Source organism: Rhinoderma darwinii, unplaced genomic scaffold (assembly GCF_050947455.1).
Source record: "Rhinoderma darwinii isolate aRhiDar2 unplaced genomic scaffold, aRhiDar2.hap1 Scaffold_956, whole genome shotgun sequence".
NCBI classification, from domain to species: Eukaryota; Metazoa; Chordata; class Amphibia; order Anura; family Rhinodermatidae; genus Rhinoderma; species Rhinoderma darwinii.
In genome coordinates, this window is record NW_027464531.1 from 59240 (window position 1) to 79890 (window position 20651).

Genomic DNA, 20651 nt, shown 5'->3' on the forward strand with positions numbered 1-20651 from the left:
GGTTCTCGATTTCCTCTCACACTCCTAAAATATACGGATAGGTTAGTTTGACATTTTGATTGTAAGCCCCAATGTCAACAAGCGCTGACGTGAGCGATGACGGTTTCTGTACGGCGCTGCGGAATATGTTAGCGCTATAAAAATGAATCACATCTCAGACATTAACATATGATGGGACCTGCAGCTCCCTGAAGATCGGGCCCCGACACCCGCCTGCTGTGCGGTCCCCATAACTGCCATAGAAGTGGATGAAGGCCGGGAACACGCGCGGCCTACTCTACGTTCTCCGTCAGCGGCCGCGTCCCCGCGGTTAACGTCGCCGGCCTCAGAGGTGGAACTCATCACACATGAATGTCTGACATGGGAATCCCCCTTTAAACTTTCTATATTTAATATTGGTCACGTGTAGCGGACGCGGTTTTTTATTTCGGATGCGGTCGTTGATGATTAGACGGTTACATTGTGATGATAGGCGGGCGGTATATGAATTATTATCAGCGTGTTTATGGGATACACTGTATTCTGTGTATGGGAGGCTTCAGCACAGGTGAGGAGGGGGCGGGGCTATGACTCCTGCAGCACAGGTGAGGAGGGGGCGGGGCTATGACTCCTGCAGCACAGGTAGCCCCTCCCTCCGTCCCTGGTCAGGTCGTAACTCTGCAGTCACATCGGAGCCAGTGCAGGAAATCTCTGCCGAGCCTCAATATGAAGAGCGTCGTCGTCGTCGTCCTCCTCCTCCTCCTGCTCTGCTACATCCAGGAGTCCTGGGCAGGTGAGATTATTAATCACGGATATTCTAGTAATCCCCAGGGACCTCCGATACTCAGATATATGGAGAATTGATGAATCTATCACCTGTATGACACCTGCAGCAGTGAAATGTCCAATATAATGTACACCTGTAATCTGATATAATGTACCCCAGTAATCTGGTATCATGTACCCCAGTAATCTGGTATCATGTACCCCTGTAATCTGATATAATGTACCCCAGTAATCTGGTATCATGTACCCCAGTAATCTGGTATCATGTACCCCAGTAATCTGGTATCATGTACCCCAGTAATCTGATATCATGTACCCCTGTAATCTAGTATCATGTACCCCAGTAATCTAGTATCATGTACACCAGTAATCTAGTATCATGTACCCCAGTAATCTGGTATAATGTACCCCAGTAATCTGGTATAATGTACCCCAGTAATCTGATATAATGTACCCCAGTAATCTGGTATCATGTACCCCAGTAATCTGATATCATGTACCCCTGTAATCTAGTATCATGTACCCCAGTAATCTGATATAATGTACCCCAGTAATCTGGTATCATGTACACCTGTAATCTGGTATAATGTACCCCAGTAATCTGATATAATGTACCCCTGTAATCTGGTATCATGTACCCCAGTAATCTGATATCATGTACCCCAGTAATCTGGTATCATGTACCCCAGTAATCTGGTATCATGTACCCCAGTAATCTGATATCATGTACCCCTGTAATCTAGTATCATGTACCCCAGTAATCTGATATAATGTACCCCTGTAATCTGGTATAATGTACCCCAGTAATCTGATATAATGTACCCCAGTAATCTGGTATCATGTACCCCAGTAATCTGGTATCATGTACCCCTGTAATCTAGTATCATGTACCCCAGTAATCTGATATAATGTACCCCTGTAATCTGGTATAATGTACCCCAGTAATCTGATATAATGTACCCCAGTAATCTGGTATCATGTACCCCAGTAATCTGATATCATGTACCCCAGTAATCTGGCATCATGTACCCCTGTAATCTGATATAATGTACCCCAGTAATCTGGTATCATGTACACCTGTAATCTGGTATAATGTACCCCAGTAATCTGATATAATGTACCCCAGTAATCTGGTATCATGTACCCCAGTAATCTGGTATCATGTACCCCAGTAATCTGATATCATGTACCCCTGTAATCTAGTATCATGTACCCCAGTAATCTGATATAATGTACCCCTGTAATCTGGTATAATGTACCCCAGTAATCTGATATAATGTACCCCAGTAATCTGGTATCATGTACCCCTGTAATCTGATATAATGTACCCCAGTAATCTGGTATCATGTACCCCTGTAATCTGGTATCATGTACCCCTGTAATCTGGTATCATGTACCCCAGTATTCTGGTATCATGTACCCCAGTAATCAGGTATCATGTACCCCTGTAATCTAGTATAATGTACCCCAGTAATCTGGTATCATGTACCCCAGTAATCTGGTATAATGTACCCCAGTAATCTGGTATCATGTACCCCTGTAATCTGGTATAATGTACCCCTGTAATCTGGTATCATGTACCCCTGTAATCTTGTATAATGTACCCCTGTAATCTGGTATCATGTACCCCAGTAATCTGGTATCATGTACCCCTGTAATCTGGTATCATGTACCCCAGTAATCTCGTATCATGTACCCCTGTAATCTGATATAATGTACCCCAGTAATCTGGTATCATGTACCCCTGTAATCTGGTATCATGTACCCCTGTAATCTGGTATCATGTACCCCAGTATTCTGGTATCATGTACCCCAGTAATCTGGTATCATGTACCCCTGTAATCTAGTATAATGTACCCCAGTAATCTGGTATCATGTACCCCTGTAATCTGGTATCATGTACCCCTGTAATCTGGTATCATGTACCCCTGTAATCTAGTATCATGTACCCCAGTAATCTGGTATCATGTACCCCAGTAATCTGATATAATGTACCCCAGTAATCTGGCATCATGTACCCCTGTAATCTGATATCATGTACCCCAGTAATCTGGTATCATGTACCCCTGTAATCTGGTATCATGTACCCCTGTAATCTGGTATCATGTACCCCAGTATTCTGGTATCATGTACCCCAGTAATCTGGTATCATGTACCCCTGTAATCTAGTATAATGTACCCCAGTAATCTGGTATCATGTACCCCAGTAATCTGGTATAATGTACCCCAGTAATCTGGTATCATGTACCCCTGTAATCTGGTATAATGTACCCCAGTAATCTGGTATCATGTACCCCTGTAATCTAGTATAATGTACCCCAGTAATCTGGTATCATGTACCCCAGTAATCTGGTATAATGTACCCCAGTAATCTGGTATCATGTACCCCTGTAATCTGGTATAATGTACCCCAGTAATCTGGTATCATGTACCCCTGTAATCTTGTATAATGTACCCCTGTAATATGGTATCATGTACCCCAGTAATCTGGTATCATGTACCCCTGTAATCTGGTATCATGTACCCCAGTAATCTCGTATCATGTACCCCTGTAATCTGGTATCATGTACCCCTGTAATCTGATATAATGTACCCCAGTAATCTGGTATCATGTACCCCTGTAATCTGGTATCATGTACCCCTGTAATCTGGTATCATGTACCCCTGTAATCTGGTATCATGTACCCCAGTATTCTGGTATCATGTACCCCAGTAATCTGGTATCATGTACCCCTGTAATCTAGTATCATGTACCCCAGTAATCTGGTATCATGTACCCCTGTAATCTGGTATCATGTACCCCTGTAATCTGGTATCATGTACCCCTGTAATCTAGTATCATGTACCCCAGTAATCTGGTATCATGTACCCCAGTAATCTGATATAATGTACCCCAGTAATCTGGTATCATGTACCCCTGTAATCTGATATAATGTACCCCAGTAATCTGGTATCATGTACCCCTGTAATCTGGTATCATGTACCCCTGTAATCTGGTATCATGTACGCCAGTAATCTGGTATCATGTACCCCTGTAATCTGGTATCATGTACCCCTGTAATCTGGTATCATGTACCCCTGTAATCTGGTATCATGTACCCCTGTAATCTAGTATCATGTACCCCAGTAATCTGGTATCATGTACCCCAGTAATCTGATATAATGTACCCCAGTAATCTGGTATCATGTACCCCTGTAATCTGATATAATGTACCCCAGTAATCTGGTATCATGTACCCCTGTAATCTGGTATCATGTACCCCTGTAATCTGGTATCATGTACGCCAGTAATCTGGTATCATGTACCCCTGTAATCTGGTATCATGTACCCCTGTAATCTGAGATTTAGCCCGCTAATATATTTCCCTTTAATCGGAAATGATAAACCCGTTATCTGATATAATTCACCCTCCTAATCTGATATCGCTTTAATCTGATGAGCTACACCTGTAATCTGAGGCATATACGTCTTTTCTTATGTGACTCGATTTTCACTGTCAGTTTATCCTATAATGTACGCAATGTGTCCTATAGAACCAATCCATGCACTGTATATGTATCCCGTAATCTGCTGTGCGCCATTATCCCCGTATACCTGCAGTCCCATGTAATGTGCCCAACATCAACGTATCCATCATCCAATCCCATGCGTTCAGTGTCATCATATCCTAATCCAGCATGTAGTGTCCAGCATGAAGGCATCTCAGCGTATTCCCAATCCCACGGCATCTCTACTGCAATACAACGTATCCCTCTAATCTGATATACCATATCCACCATATCCCTATAATCTAGCATAAGGCTTTCGGGGCATGCTGGGAGTTGTAGTTTCACAACACCTCTGCTGTAATCCTATACAATGTCTGGCTGTAATGTGATATAGATGCAGCGCTCCGCCCGGTGTGATATATATCCGGTACCTCCGCCGCGGGATAACGGTCGCCTTCTCTTCTTGTTTCAGCGTCCAACACCACCGTGGAAAGTTTGCTGCAATGTCCAGGTGAGCGGCTCCAAGTTTATTCATGTGAAGTGTGAGGAACGTTCCCGGCTCTGCTACATCGCTGCACAACATGTTCATTCCTAATTAGGGAAGAGAAAAGCCGTAGATCTGTTCTCAGATACATTCAGATCCCAGGAGTCACAATTAACCCTTTATTCTTTCATCTGCCTGTGTCCGAAGTTCTGCGCTGATTAATTCCACAATATCTCCTTATAGCTGGCAGATCCGTTTTCCCTGATACAGAGCTCCAAATCTTCTGCATAGACATGAGCTACATGATAACATTGTTTTCCTGCAGCCACCACTAGGGGGAGCTCACTACATAGTATACCGTAAACTCCTGAGCTCCCCCTGGTGGTGGCTGCAGGAACAGAGATTATTATCATGTAACTCCAGTCTATGCAGTGGATTTGGAGCTCTGTATCAGGAAAAAGGACCATTACAAAGATATATCAATGCAAAGTCAAATACTTTTGCGTGAAAAAAGACAGAAGTATTGTAGGTATGATAATATTATTGGCTAGAAAGGGCCTATAACAAGATGGCGTTGATATGTGGTATATGTATATTGGGGTATACAGCACACGTCTAGTTACGAGTCCGGTACCCCCTCCCCCCACCTATGATTGATGGCCGCTGATGTATATGCTGGAGCACATTGGGGGTCGTCAATCATTGGTGAGGGGGAGGGGCTCATGTATACGCTGTACGTTTTATTTTACTAGATGAATGGGTATCACGGCCTAACTAAAGGAAAATTAACGGTGGACACATCTGTATCTAAACGGTATCTAATCGCCGGTCATTATAATACGCGGTACCGATCCGTTGTGCAAGAAAAATGTGAGACTTTACGTGTTTCCTCTCTCAACAGCGAACAATGATCTCTGCGACGTGGCGAGCCGGTGCTGTATGCCCGCTATGGACAGTTACGGATGGATCGCCGCCGCCGTGGGCTGGAGTTTGTGGGTTTTCACGCTCATCCTCATGTGCATTTTTAAAGTCATGGAGCTGAGACCGAACGAGCCCAAATACCTCCAGGCGTAAGACCACGAAACCGTCAACCCACATGGACAGAACATTAGCAAAATATGAAATCTGTATATATGGCGTCTGGAGAAAATCAGACTAACGGTTATAATTCAGCTTCCCAATCATGTGACATTTACCTGGACACGGATGGCACCGGCACAATGACAAAGTACTTCTATCTGGTCACGGCTTTCATTCTAGAACCTGCAGAAGAAAAATGGCGGCAGATAGATCTGCCTCAGAGAAGACAAGGCCTTGTTGGTCCTAGCAACCAATCAGATTCCAGCTTTCATTTTCCAAGCTCAGGATAAGAAATGAATGAAGTGATGTGATTGGTCAGCAGTGTAGTTACTGTACCAGAGGTGTAGCCCCTAGCAACCAGACTCCACAGCAGGTTAGAAAAGAAAAGTTGTGATCTGATTGGATAATTTTAGCTACTCCTCCTACATGATGCCTGTAGGCAGACAGGAAGTGGAGGAGTTGAGCCAATCAGATTCCTTTTCTTAACTGCACTGGACAAATGAAAGCTGAACTCTGATTGGTCGCTATGGGCAACAAAGTCACTTTCATTGATTCAGTTTTCAAATATGAGGCCCAGACTCTCCTAAATTTAGACAGTATAAAACTGGAGCGGCAGAAAACGCGCAAAATTTATCACGGCGGCGCACGTTATATTTATGTATTTGGCACAAATCGAGACATGTCAGACACTTTTCTCTTTCTTATGCCACCTCATGACTTACTTATTTTACACCAAAATTTTGTACCCACATGGCGCACGCCGTATTATATCAGCCGCATTTTGCGACTCCTAAGCCACGCCTTTTTTTTCCGACACTTTCAAAACTGTTGAAGATGCAAAAAAATGTCTAAACTACATAATAAATTAAGCGTGCACCGTGTACTCCACTTTCTGGGCGCAATTTGTGACAGATTTCTGGTACATTTTACTTACGTACCCCAGTGTTTTCTCGCCATTTTTATCAGAATAACATGAGGGGCAGCCATTTAATCACCTCTCTAGATGTCAGAGAAGGGTCTAGAAATAAGCAGGAGGCACAGCGTACCTCAAGCCTCAGCGGCGTCAGCCACAAAATGGCTGCCAGCAAAGATTATTAGTACAATTTGTAACCGGTGTCATTGAGGAGGGAGAATTGTGGCTCCCGGGGACGAATTAGAAACAAATACATTGTGAACATTTCATTTTTTCACAGAAATTAACGCGGTTACGTTAATTATCCGCACAGACAACGCCCCTATATAGAATAGATATTCACACGTAATTATCACCTCCTTATAAGAATCGTCAGGACGTCCCGGCGCATTATTAATCATTTCTTGTAATAAAATAAAAATGTTGGCGCCATTTTATGCAAAATTTGAAGAAAATAAAATCTAAAAAAATGCAATGATTTTTTTTTTTAATGACTTTATTCATTTCTAACATGCACCAGTGACACGACCACCAAATACCAGCCACGACCCCCGGGACGGGACTCCCCACCCCCCACCACGTGCACATAGTAAAAGAACAAAACAAAAAAACAACATTAAAAAAAGTAAAAACAAAAACGGAGGTCACAGCAAATCTCCCCCCCAGGACCGGTCCCGCCAGCCCCACCCCCAATCAAAACAAAGAGGTTTATATACATAGACGTGTTTATGGGAAAACAGACCTGCAGGGCCCGCGACGCAAATACCCCGGGGGCCGCACACAAAACAGTCCAGAATTAACCCCTCCACGGTCTGATAGACCAGCACACTGGACCGTGAAGGTTTCCGTTTAAAGGGGAACGACAAGAAACGGTGCGGAGATGACTAGAAATCCTGCGTTTGGTTGATCGGAAAAAGTCAACGTTTTGTTTGTTCTGTCCAGTTCTGCGCAGTTTGTGATTTTCTTCGTACTTCAGAAATAATAAGTGTTGATTTGCGGATTGTGTTTTCCCGTTCGATCGCACGGTACGATCTCTGCGCCGTCAGGCGGTTTGTATATTGCTGCGTTGAATTAGCACCTTAAGTTAACTCCTTCATTGCCGGATGGATCAGCAACATCAGGGAATAAATCAGGAATCAGTAGGATCATCACCGGGTTACCCATACAGCCCTGGGGCCCTATAGAGGGCTCTATTGATTTGGACCAGAGGAAGGGGTCATAAGGGGATAACCTGGACTCCTTGTGGTGGGTAGTTCTAAGTATACAGCAAGAATAAATCACCCCAATAATGGACCCCAGAAATGTAGTGTCGCCTCCTACAGTATGTAAATTTGCCCTTTGGGTCACCTACAGGTAGAAAGTAGTTACTACACCCCTGATTTGCTCTTTAGGTCACCTACAGGCATTAGTAGGTACTACACCCCTGGCTTACCCTTTAAGCCACCTACAGGCAGTGAGTAGGTACTACACTCATGAGCCACCTACAGGTAGTAAGTAATTACTACAACCATGATTTGCTCTTTAGGTCACCTACAGGCAAGAAAAAGTTACTACACCCATGATTTGTTATTTAGCTCACATACTGGTAGTAAGTAGGTACTAAACCCATTTGCACTTTAAGTCACCTACAGGCAGAAAGTAATCACTACACCCATGATTTGCCCTTTAAGTCACCTACAGGCAGAAAGTAATCACTACACTCATGATTTGCCCTTTAAGTCACCTACAGGTAGTAAGTAGTTACTACACCCCATAATTACAGTTGGGTCTGTATTGCAACCAATAATTCTCCGCTAACTACCAGCTATAAGTAGACTGCCAGGTATGAGTAACTTGCGGGATGGGTCACACACACACACAGTATGTGGGTACTGTACCCCATAATCTGTCCTTTTGGCCACCTACAGGCTGCCGGCAGGTACTACATCTCATGGTTTTCAGTGTATGCCCCCTGCATCCTTTAGGCAGGTTGTTATTATTGGGACCCCCCTGAATCCTCATCATCCTCACTCAGCATCTATTGGGGAAAATCTTTCAATAACAACTCATTTACCAAGAAAAAACAAACAAAACCTTCCTGTTCTTATTACTCAGCACCGTCCTGTTTACGGATGAAACATCTAAATTACAACCACAAACAAACCCGTCCCGTCCCGGCACAATCTGCTCCGCTCCTCCCTGTACAACCAAAACCTGCTGGATCCTTCACCCCTCATGACTTCATCACTCGTCTTATTCCGGAGCGACGTCTCCACCTGCGGCTCCCACCAATGTCCACACATCCTCGTCCCCATGTAGTATCAGAAGACCGGACCCAGAAACAACCTGCACCCCCCGCCCACTACCCGAATTCTGGACCGTCAGATGTCCGTCCATCTCGCGGCTCCTCATTGTCGGAGGTCGTCAGCGCTGATGTTGACAGCAGTGACGGACATTATTTTCTGCTATTTTTTAAGACCACGTAGACCCCTCCAATGTCCCATAAAACCATCTACTGAGGTGCCGGAGTTCCCGGTAATCCGGCAAGGGACAATATTTTTTTAGGCTGTCTGGACTATAAGGTGCCGGACTTACAATCTTTACCTGAATCATCAGGCTTCTCCACTAACTTCTAATAGAGGGTCCTGATTCAGAGTGACCTGTAGGGGGAGGGGGTACAGCTTCCGGACCCCAACACTTATCTGTACCGGGGTTCAACTATTCAGCTGCTGCAACTCATATGGCAGAGGAGTATTAGGACCCCTCAGTGTCTGCACCCCCTATAGCTGCACCCCTGAGGTCGTTTATTGCCCCCATCTGATTACAGGCCCAAGAACCGGATGACATCCCAGTACAGCGGACAGCGACCGTCAATAAGAGGCTATAAGGGGTTTTCCCGTTTTATGTAGAAGCCTAATCAGTTTATAATAAAAAGTTCTCCAGTTTTCTCAAAAACAATTAAAATCTCTGCTTGCTGTCAGCAAATGGGAACAATTATGGTTTACATTGAGGATGAAAATCTGACCTGGTCATGTGAACGGTTCGTTACAGTGTACCAGTCATGCAGCTGTGTGAGCAGCCTGTTGCCAGGACAGATTTTCTGCCACTGAACAGAAACAAAAATTGGTTCCATTCACTGACAACTACGCTTTACTGCTGAATCTGAAATGACTTATCTGGGTCTGATACCCGCTGCTCGTGGGCTTGATAAGGTTCCCTTTTAAAGACGCCATCAGACACGTGGACCCTACAGAACGTTCGATCCCCTCCCCCATGGTTATCTTTCGGACCTGTTGCTGACCCATCCAGATATAATGATGTCCGGGTATGGGATTCTCTCATTTCTCACTATTCCGGCTGCTCCTCCCATCCCCCCCTCTGGCTTCCATAGGAAGCGGACTCTATGCCAGCGGCGGTGAAGCCCCCCATCAGCTGTGGTAGGTGGGGGCGACCGCCTGTTTCTGGGAGAGGCGCAGCAGTTCTTCCCGGATGGCCTTGATGAGGGAGGCCGAGGAGTGACCCGGGTGGAGGTCCTCAGCTGAGCTAGAAGGGTAACAGATGGAAGGCGGCAGGTGTGAGCTGGGCTGGCGATTGGGGCCCCTGTTCACAGAGAACATCTGGGGGCCACCGACATCCTGGGCTCCGTGTGTGTGACCCTGTAAAACAGGAAGATTTCCAATTCATGTCCCATTCACAGACAGCAAGCACAGAATAAGAAAATGGTGAATGGATTTACATTAGACAATAGAATATTTTTACCATTATTTGGGGTGGGGGGCACAGTTTGGGCAGGGGTGAGATTCTCGACACCCCCAGTTACAGTGACATTAATGGATCCAGTCCAGAAGAAGAGTCTCCTGTACGACAACTTACTGCATCTCTGTGCGGCACGCTTCTTGGCGCTTCTTCTTCATGATTATAATAGGACGGCCACCCGGGGCCAGAAGATGGTAGCAGAGGTCTGCCGGATGCCAACTCAGAGGTCTGCGCCCCCATTCGACTTGCAATTCCCACCTGCGTCAGCTGATGGATCTGGGCAGAGCCTGAAAAGTGATGTCATAAAATGTTAAAGGAGCAACTACACCTAAAACCCAGAGATTATAATAGTGCTGGAGTGATATAAGAGGAGCGGCTGATATCAGTCACACATATGATGTAATGTCTCTGGAGGATATAATAGTGCTGGAGTGATATAAGAGGAGCGGCTGATATCAGTCACACATATGATGTAATGTCTGGAGGATATAATAGTACTGGAGTGATATAAGAGGAGCGGCTGATATCAGTCACATATGATGTAATGTCTCTGGAGGATATAATAGTGCTGGAGTGTTATAAGAGGAGCGGCTGATATCAGTCACACATATGATGTAATGTCTCTGGAGGATATAATAGTACTGGAGTGTTATAAGAGGATATCAGTCACACATGATATAATGTCTCTGGAGGATATAATAGTACTGGAGTGATATAAGAGGAGCGGCTGATATCAGTCACATATGATGTAATGTCTCTGGAGGATATAATAGTGCTGGAGTGATATAAGAGGAGGGGCTGATATCAGTCACACATATGATGTAATGTCTCTGGAGGATATAATAGTGCTGGAGTGTTATAAGAGGAGCGGCTGATATAAGTCACATATCATGTAATGTCTCTGGAGGATATAATAGTACTGGAGTGTTATAAGAGGAGCGGCTGATATCAGTCACACATATGATGTAATGTCTCTGGAGGATATAATAGTACTGGAGTGATATAAGAGGAGCGGCTGATATCAGTCACATATGATGTAATGTCTCTGGAGGATATAATAGTGCTGGAGTGTTATAAGAGGAGCGGCTGATATCAGTCACATATGATGTAATGTCTCTGGAGGATATAATAGTGCTGGAGTGATATAAGAGGAGCGGCTGATATCAGTCACATATATGATGTAATGTCTCTGGAGGATATAATAGTACTGGAGTGATATAAGAGGAGCGGCTGATATCAGTCACATATGATGTAATGTCTCTGGAGGATATAATAGTACTGGAGTGATATAAGAGGAGCGGCTGATATCAGTCACATATATGATGTAATGTCTCTGGAGGATATAATAGTACTGGAGTGTTATAAGAGGAGCGGCTGATATCAGTCACATATGATGTAATATCTCTGGAGGATATAATAGTACTGGAGTGTTATAAGAGGAGCGGCTGATATCAGTCACATATGATGTAATGTCTCTGGAGGATATAATAGTACTGGAGTGATATAAGAGGAGCGGCTGATATCAGTCACACATATGATGTAATGTCTCTGGAGGATATAATAGTACTGGAGTGATATAAGAGGAGCGGCTGATATCAGTCACACATATGATGTAATGTCTCTGGAGGATATAATAGTACTGGAGTGATATAAGAGGAGCGGCTGATATCAGTCACATATGATGTAATGTCTGTGGGGGATATAATAGTACTGGAGTGATATAAGAGGAGCGGCTGATATCAGTCACACATATGATGTAATGTCTCTGGAGGATATAATAGTACTGGAGTGATATAAGAGGAGCGGCTGATATCAGTCACACATATGATGTAATGTCTCTGGAGGATATAATAGTACTGGAGTGTTATAAGAGGAGCGGCTGATATCAGTCACACATATGATGTAATGTCTCTGGAGGATATAATAGTACTGGAGTGATATAAGAGGAGCGGCTGATATCAGTCACACATATGATGTCATGTCTCTGGAGGATATAATAGTACTGGAGTGATATAAGAGGAGCGGCTGATATCAGTCACACATATGATGTAATGTCTCTGGAGGATATAATAGTACTGGAGTGATATAAGAGGAGCGGCTGATATCAGTCACACATATGATGTAATGTCTCTGGAGGATATAATAGTACTGGAGTGATATAAGAGGAGCGGCTGATATCAGTCACATATGATGTAATGTCTGTGGGGGATATAATAGTACTGGAGTGATATAAGAGGAGCGGCTGATATCAGTCACATATGATGTAATGTCTCTGGAGGATATAATAGTACTGGAGTGATATAAGAGGAGCGGCTGATATCAGTCACACATATGATGTAATGTCTCTGGAGGATATAATAGTACTGGAGTGATATAAGAGGAGCGGCTGATATCAGTCACACATATGATGTAATGTCTCTGGAGGATATAATAGTACTGGAGTGATATAAGAGGAGCGGCTGATATCAGTCACACATATGATGTAATGTCTCTGGAGGATATAATAGTACTGGAGTGTTATAAGAGGAGCGGCTGATATCAGTCACATATATGATGTAATGTCTCTGGAGGATATAATAGTACTGGAGTGATATAAGAGGAGCGGCTGATATCAGTCACACATATGATGTAATGTCTCTGGAGGATATAATAGTACTGGAGTGATATAAGAGGAGCGGCTGATATCAGTCACATATGATGTAATGTCTCTGGAGGATATAATAGTGCTGGAGTGATATAAGAGGAGCGGCTGATATCAGTCACATATGATGTAATGTCTCTGGAGGATATAATAGTGCTGGAGTGATATAAGAGGAGTGGCTGATATCAGTCACATATGATGTAATGTCTCTGGAGGATATAATAGTGCTGGAGTGATATAAGAGGAGCGGCTGATATCAGTCACACATGATGTAATGTCTCTGGAGGATATAATAGTACTGGAGTGATATAAGAGGAGCAGCTGATATCAGTCACACATATGATGTAATGTCTCTGGAGGATATAATAGTACTGGAGTGTTATAAGAGGAGCGGCTGATATCAGTCACACATATGATGTAATGTCTCTGGAGGATATAATAGTACTGGAGTGATATAAGAGGAGCGGCTGATATCAGTCACACATATGATGTAATGTCTCTGGAGGATATAATAGTGCTGGAGTGATATAAGAGGAGCGGCTGATATCAGTCACACATATGATGTAATGTCTCTGGAGGATATAATAGTGCTGGAGTGTTATAAGAGGAGCGGCTGATATCAGTCACACATATGATGTAATGTCTCTGGAGGATATAATAGTACTGGAGTGTTATAAGAGGAGCGGCTGATATCAGTCACACATATGATGTAATGTCTCTGGAGGATATAATAGTACTGGAGTGATAAGAGGAGCGGCTGATATCAGTCACACATATGATGTAATGTCTCTGGAGGATATAATAGTACTGGAGTGATATAAGAGGAGCAGCTGATATTAGTCACACATATGATGTAATGTCTCTGGAGGATATAATAGTGCTGGAGTGATATAAGAGGAGCGGCTGATATCAGTCACATATGATGTAATGTCTCTGGAGGATATAATAGTGCTGGAGTGATATAAGAGGAGCGGCTGATATCAGTCACATATGATGTAATGTCTCTGGGGGATATAATAGTGCTGGAGTGTTATAAGAGCAGCGGCTGATATCAGTCACATATGATGTAATGTCTGGAGGATATAATAGTACTGGAGTGATATAAGAGGAGCGGCTGATATCAGTCACACATATGATGTAATGTCTGGAGGATATAATAGTACTGGAGTGATATAAGAGGAGCGGCTGATATCAGTCACACATATGATGTAATGTCTCTGGAGGATATAATAGTACTGGAGTGATATAAGAGGAGCGGCTGATATCAGTCACACATATGATGTAATGTCTGGAGGATATAATAGTGCTGGAGTGATATAAGAGGAGCGGCTGATATCAGTCACATATGATGTAATGTCTCTGGAGGATATAATAGTACTGGAGTGATATAAGAGGAGCGGCTGATATCAGTCACACATATGATGTAATGTCTGGAGGATATAATAGTGCTGGAGTGATATAAGAGGAGCGGCTGATATCAGTCACATATGATGTCATGTCTGGAGGATATAATAGTGCTGGAGTGATATAAGAGGAGCGGCTGATATCAGTCACATATGATGTAATGTCTCTGGAGGATATAATAGTACTGGAGTGATATAAGAGGAGCGGCTGATATCAGTCACACATATGATGTAATGTCTCTGGAGGATATAATAGTGCTGGAGTGATATAAGAGGAGCGGCTGATATCAGTCACATATGATGTAATGTCTCTGGAGGATATAATAGTACTGGAGTGATATAAGAGGAGCGGCTGATATCAGTCACACATATGATGTAATGTCTCTGGAGGATATAATAGTACTGGAGTGATATAAGAGGAGCGGCTGATATCAGTCACATATGATGTAATGTCTGGAGGATATAATAGTGCTGGAGTGATATAAGAGGAGCGGCTGATATCAGTCACATATGATGTAATGTCTCTGGAGGATATAATAGTACTGGAGTGATATAAGAGGAGCGGCTGATATCAGTCACACATATGATGTAATGTCTCTGGAGGATATAATAGTGCTGGAGTGATATAAGAGGAGCGGCTGATATCAGTCACATATGATGTAATGTCTCTGGAGGATATAATAGTACTGGAGTGATATAAGAGGAGCGGCTGATATCAGTCACACATATGATGTAATGTCTGGAGGATATAATAGTACTGGAGTGATATAAGAGGAGCGGCTGATATCAGTCACACATATGATGTAATGTCTGGAGGATATAATAGTACTGGAGTGTTATAAGAGGAGCGGCTGATATCAGTCACACATATGATGTAATGTCTCTGGAGGATATAATAGTACTGGAGTGATATAAGAGGAGCGGCTGATATCAGTCACACATATGATGTAATGTCTGGAGGATATAATAGTGCTGGAGTGATATAAGAGGAGCGGCTGATATCAGTCACACATATGATGTAATGTCTCTGGAGGATATAATAGTACTGGAGTGATATAAGAGGAGCGGCTGATATCAGTCACACATATGATGTAATGTCTGGAGGATATAATAGTGCTGGAGTGATATAAGAGGAGCGGCTGATATCAGTCACATATAATGTAATGTCTCTGGGGGATATAATAGTACTGGAGTGATATAAGAGGAGCGGCTGATATCAGTCACATATGATGTAATGTCTCTGGAGGATATAATAGTGCTGGAGTGATATAAGAGGAGCGGCTGATATCAGTCACATATGATGTAATGTCTCTGGAGGATATAATAGTGCTGGAGTGATATAAGAGGAGCGGCTGATATCAGTCACATATGATGTAATGTCTCTGGAGGATATAATAGTGCTGGAGTGATATAAGAGGAGCGGCTGATATCAGTCACATATGATGTAATGTCTCTGGAGGATATAATAGTGCTGGAGTGATATAAGAGGAGCGGCTGATATCAGTCACATATGATGTAATGTCTCTGGAGGATAGAATAGTGCTGGAGTGATATAAGAGGAGCGGCTGATATCAGTCACACATATGATGTAATGTCTCTGGAGGATATAATAGTACTGGAGTGATATAAGAGGAGCGGCTGATATCAGTCACATATGATGTAATGTCTCTGGAGGATATAATAGTACTGGAGTGATATAAGAGGAGCGGCTGATATCAGTCACACATATGATTTAATGTCTCTGGAGGATATAATAGTGCTGGAGTGATATAAGAGGAGCGGCTGATATCAGTCACATATATGATGTAATGTCTCTGGAGGATATAATGGTACTGGAGTGATATAAGAGGAGCGGCTGATATCAGTCACACATATGATGTAATGTCTCTGGAGGATATAATAGTACTGGAGTGATATAAGAGGAGCGGCTGATATCAGTCACATATGATGTAATGTCTCTGGAGGATATAATAGTACTGGAGTGATATAAGAGGAGCGGCTGATATCAGTCACACATATGATGTAATGTCTCTGGAGGATATAATAGTGCTGGAGTGATATAAGAGGAGCGGCTGATATCAGTCACATATGATGTAATGTCTCTGGAGGATATAATAGTACTGGAGTGATATAAGAGGAGCGGCTGATATCAGTCACACATATGATGTAATGTCTGGAGGATATAATAGTACTGGAGTGATATAAGAGGAGCGGCTGATATCAGTCACACATATGATGTAATGTCTGGAGGATATAATAGTACTGGAGTGTTATAAGAGGAGCGGCTGATATCAGTCACACATATGATGTAATGTCTCTGGAGGATATAATAGTACTGGAGTGATATAAGAGGAGCGGCTGATATCAGTCACACATATGATGTAATGTCTGGAGGATATAATAGTGCTGGAGTGATATAAGAGGAGCGGCTGATATCAGTCACACATATGATGTAATGTCTCTGGAGGATATAATAGTACTGGAGTGATATAAGAGGAGCGGCTGATATCAGTCACACATATGATGTAATGTCTGGAGGATATAATAGTGCTGGAGTGATATAAGAGGAGCGGCTGATATCAGTCACATATAATGTAATGTCTCTGGGGGATATAATAGTACTGGAGTGATATAAGAGGAGCGGCTGATATCAGTCACATATGATGTAATGTCTCTGGAGGATATAATAGTGCTGGAGTGATATAAGAGGAGCGGCTGATATCAGTCACATATGATGTAATGTCTCTGGAGGATATAATAGTGCTGGAGTGATATAAGAGGAGCGGCTGATATCAGTCACATATGATGTAATGTCTCTGGAGGATATAATAGTGCTGGAGTGATATAAGAGGAGCGGCTGATATCAGTCACATATGATGTAATGTCTCTGGAGGATATAATAGTGCTGGAGTGATATAAGAGGAGCGGCTGATATCAGTCACATATGATGTAATGTCTCTGGAGGATAGAATAGTGCTGGAGTGATATAAGAGGAGCGGCTGATATCAGTCACACATATGATGTAATGTCTCTGGAGGATATAATAGTACTGGAGTGATATAAGAGGAGCGGCTGATATCAGTCACATATGATGTAATGTCTCTGGAGGATATAATAGTACTGGAGTGATATAAGAGGAGCGGCTGATATCAGTCACACACATGATGTAATGTCTCTGGAGGATATAATCGTGCTGGAGTGATATAAGAAGAGCGGCTGATATCAGTCACACATATGATATAATGTCTCTGGGGGATATAATAGTACTGGAGTGTTATAAGAGGAGCGGCTGATATCAGTCACATATGATGTAATGTCTCTGGAGGATATAATAGTACTGGAGTGATATAAGAGGAGCGGCTGATATCAGTCACACATATGATGTAATGTCTGGAGGATATAATAGTGCTGGAGTGATATAAGAGGAGCGGCTGATATCAGTCACATATAATGTAATGTCTCTGGGGGATATAATAGTACTGGAGTGATATAAGAGGAGCGGCTGATATCAGTCACATATGATGTAATGTCTCTGGAGGATATAATAGTGCTGGAGTGATATAAGAGGAGCGGCTGATATCAGTCACATATGATGTAATGTCTCTGGAGGATATAATAGTGCTGGAGTGATATAAGAGGAGCGGCTGATATCAGTCACATATGATGTAATGTCTCTGGAGGATATAATAGTGCTGGAGTGATATAAGAGGAGCGGCTGATATCAGTCACATATGATGTAATGTCTCTGGAGGATATAATAGTGCTGGAGTGATATAAGAGGAGCGGCTGATATCAGTCACATATGATGTAATGTCTCTGGAGGATAGAATAGTGCTGGAGTGATATAAGAGGAGCGGCTGATATCAGTCACACATATGATGTAATGTCTCTGGAGGATATAATAGTACTGGAGTGATATAAGAGGAGCGGCTGATATCAGTCACATATGATGTAATGTCTCTGGAGGATATAATAGTACTGGAGTGATATAAGAGGAGCGGCTGATATCAGTCACACACATGATGTAATGTCTCTGGAGGATATAATCGTGCTGGAGTGATATAAGAAGAGCGGCTGATATCAGTCACACATATGATATAATGTCTCTGGGGGATATAATAGTACTGGAGTGTTATAAGAGGAGCGGCTGATATCAGTCACATATGATGTAATGTCTCTGGAGGATATAATAGTACTGGAGTGATATAAGAGGAGCGGCTGATATCAGTCACATATGATGTAATGTCTCTGGAGGATATAATAGTGCTGGAGTGATATAAGAGGAGCGGCTGATATCAGTCACACATATGATGTAATGTCTCTGGAGGATATAATAGTGCTGGAGTGATATAAGAGGAGCGGCTGATATCAGTCACACATATGATGTAATGTCTCTGGAGGATATAATAGTACTGGAGTGATATAAGAGGAGCGGCTGATATCAGTCACACATGATGTAATGTCTCTGGAGGATATAATAGTGCTGGAGTGATATAAGAGGAGCGGCTGATATCAGTCACACATATGATGTAATGTCTCTGGAGGATATAATAGTGCTGGAGTGATATAAGAGGAGCGGCTGATATCAGTCACACATATGATGTAATGTCTCTGGAGGATATAATAGTGCTGGAGTGATATAAGAAGAGCGGCTGATATCAGTCACACATATGATGTAATGTCTCTGGGGGATATAATAGTACTGGAGCGTTATAAGAGGAGCGGCTGATATCAGTCACACATTATGTAATGTCTCTGGAGGATATAATAGTGCTGGAGCGTTATAAGAGGAGCGGCTGATATCAGTCACATATGATGTAATGTCTCTGGAGGGTATAATAGTGCTGGAGTGATATAAGAGGAGCGGCTGATATCAGTCACACATATGATGTAATGTCTCTGGAGGATATAATAGTGCTGGAGTGATATAAGAGGAGCGGCTGATATCAGTCACATATGATGTAATGTCTCTGGAGGATATAATAGTGCTGGAGTGATATAAGAGGAGCGGCTGATATCAGTCACATATGATGTAATGTCTCTGGAGGATATAATAGTACTGGAGTGATATAAGAGGAGCGGCTGATATCAGTCACATATGATGTAATGTCTCTGGAGGATATAATAGTACTGGAGTGATATAAGAGGAGCGGCTGATATCAGTCACACATATGATGTAATGTCTCTGGAGGATATAATAGTACTGGAGTGATATAAGAGGAGCGGCTGATATCAGTCACACACATGATGTAATGTCTCTGGAGGATATAATAGTGCTGGAGTGATATAAGAGGAGCGGCTGATATCAGTCACACATATGATGTAATGTCTCTGGGGGATATAATAGTACTGGAGTGTTATAAGAGGAGCGGCTGATATCAGTCACACATTATGTAATGTCTCTGGAGGATATAATAGTGCTGGAGCGTTATAAGAGGAGCGGCTGATATCAGTCACATATGATGTAATGTCTCTGGAGGGTATAATAGTACTGGAGTGATATAAGAGGAGCGGCTGATATCAGTCACATATGATGTAATGTCTCTGGAGGATATAATAGTGCTGGAGTGATATAAGAGGAGCGGCTGATATCAGTCACATATGATGTAATGTCTCTGGAGGATATAATAGTACTGGAGTGATATAAGAGGAGCGGCTGATATCAGTCACACATATGATGTAATGTCTCTGGAGGATATAATAGTACTGGAGTGATATAAGAGGAGCGGCTGATATCCGTCACATATGATGTAATGTCTCTGGAGGATATAATAGTACTGGAGTGATATAAGAGGAGCGGCTGATATCAGTCACATATGATGTAATGTCTCTGGAGGATATAATAGTGCTGGAGTGTTATAAGAGGAGCGGCTGATATCAGTCACACATATGATGTAATGTCTCTGGAGGATATAATAGTACTGGAGTGTTATAAGAGGAGCGGCTGATATCAGTCACACATATGATGTAATGTCTCTGGAGGATATAATAGTACTGGAGTGATATAAGAGGAGCGGCTGATATCAGTCACACATGATGTAATGTCTCTGGAGGATATAATAGTGCTGGAGTGATATAAGAGGAGCGGCTGATATCAGTCACACATATGCTGTAATGTCTCTGGAGGATATAATAGTGCTG

General features: G+C 42.7%; 1 protein-coding gene across 1 annotated transcript in view; it reads right to left on the minus strand.

Annotated features, from left to right (window-relative positions):
- Positions 1–4752: 4752 nt before the first annotated feature.
- The window catches only part of KIAA1549 (KIAA1549 ortholog), a 52755-nt gene continuing 36856 nt past the window's right edge, over positions 4753–20651 (minus strand). Inside the window, exons 19-21 of the mRNA XM_075849551.1 lie at positions 10584–10753; positions 5935–10366; positions 4753–4845 (exon numbers count right to left, since the gene is read on the minus strand). Coding sequence (XP_075705666.1) covers positions 10139–10366; positions 10584–10753 — 398 coding nt within the window. The 3' untranslated portion in view covers positions 4753–4845; positions 5935–10138. The remainder of the gene's footprint in view (positions 4846–5934; positions 10367–10583; positions 10754–20651) is intronic.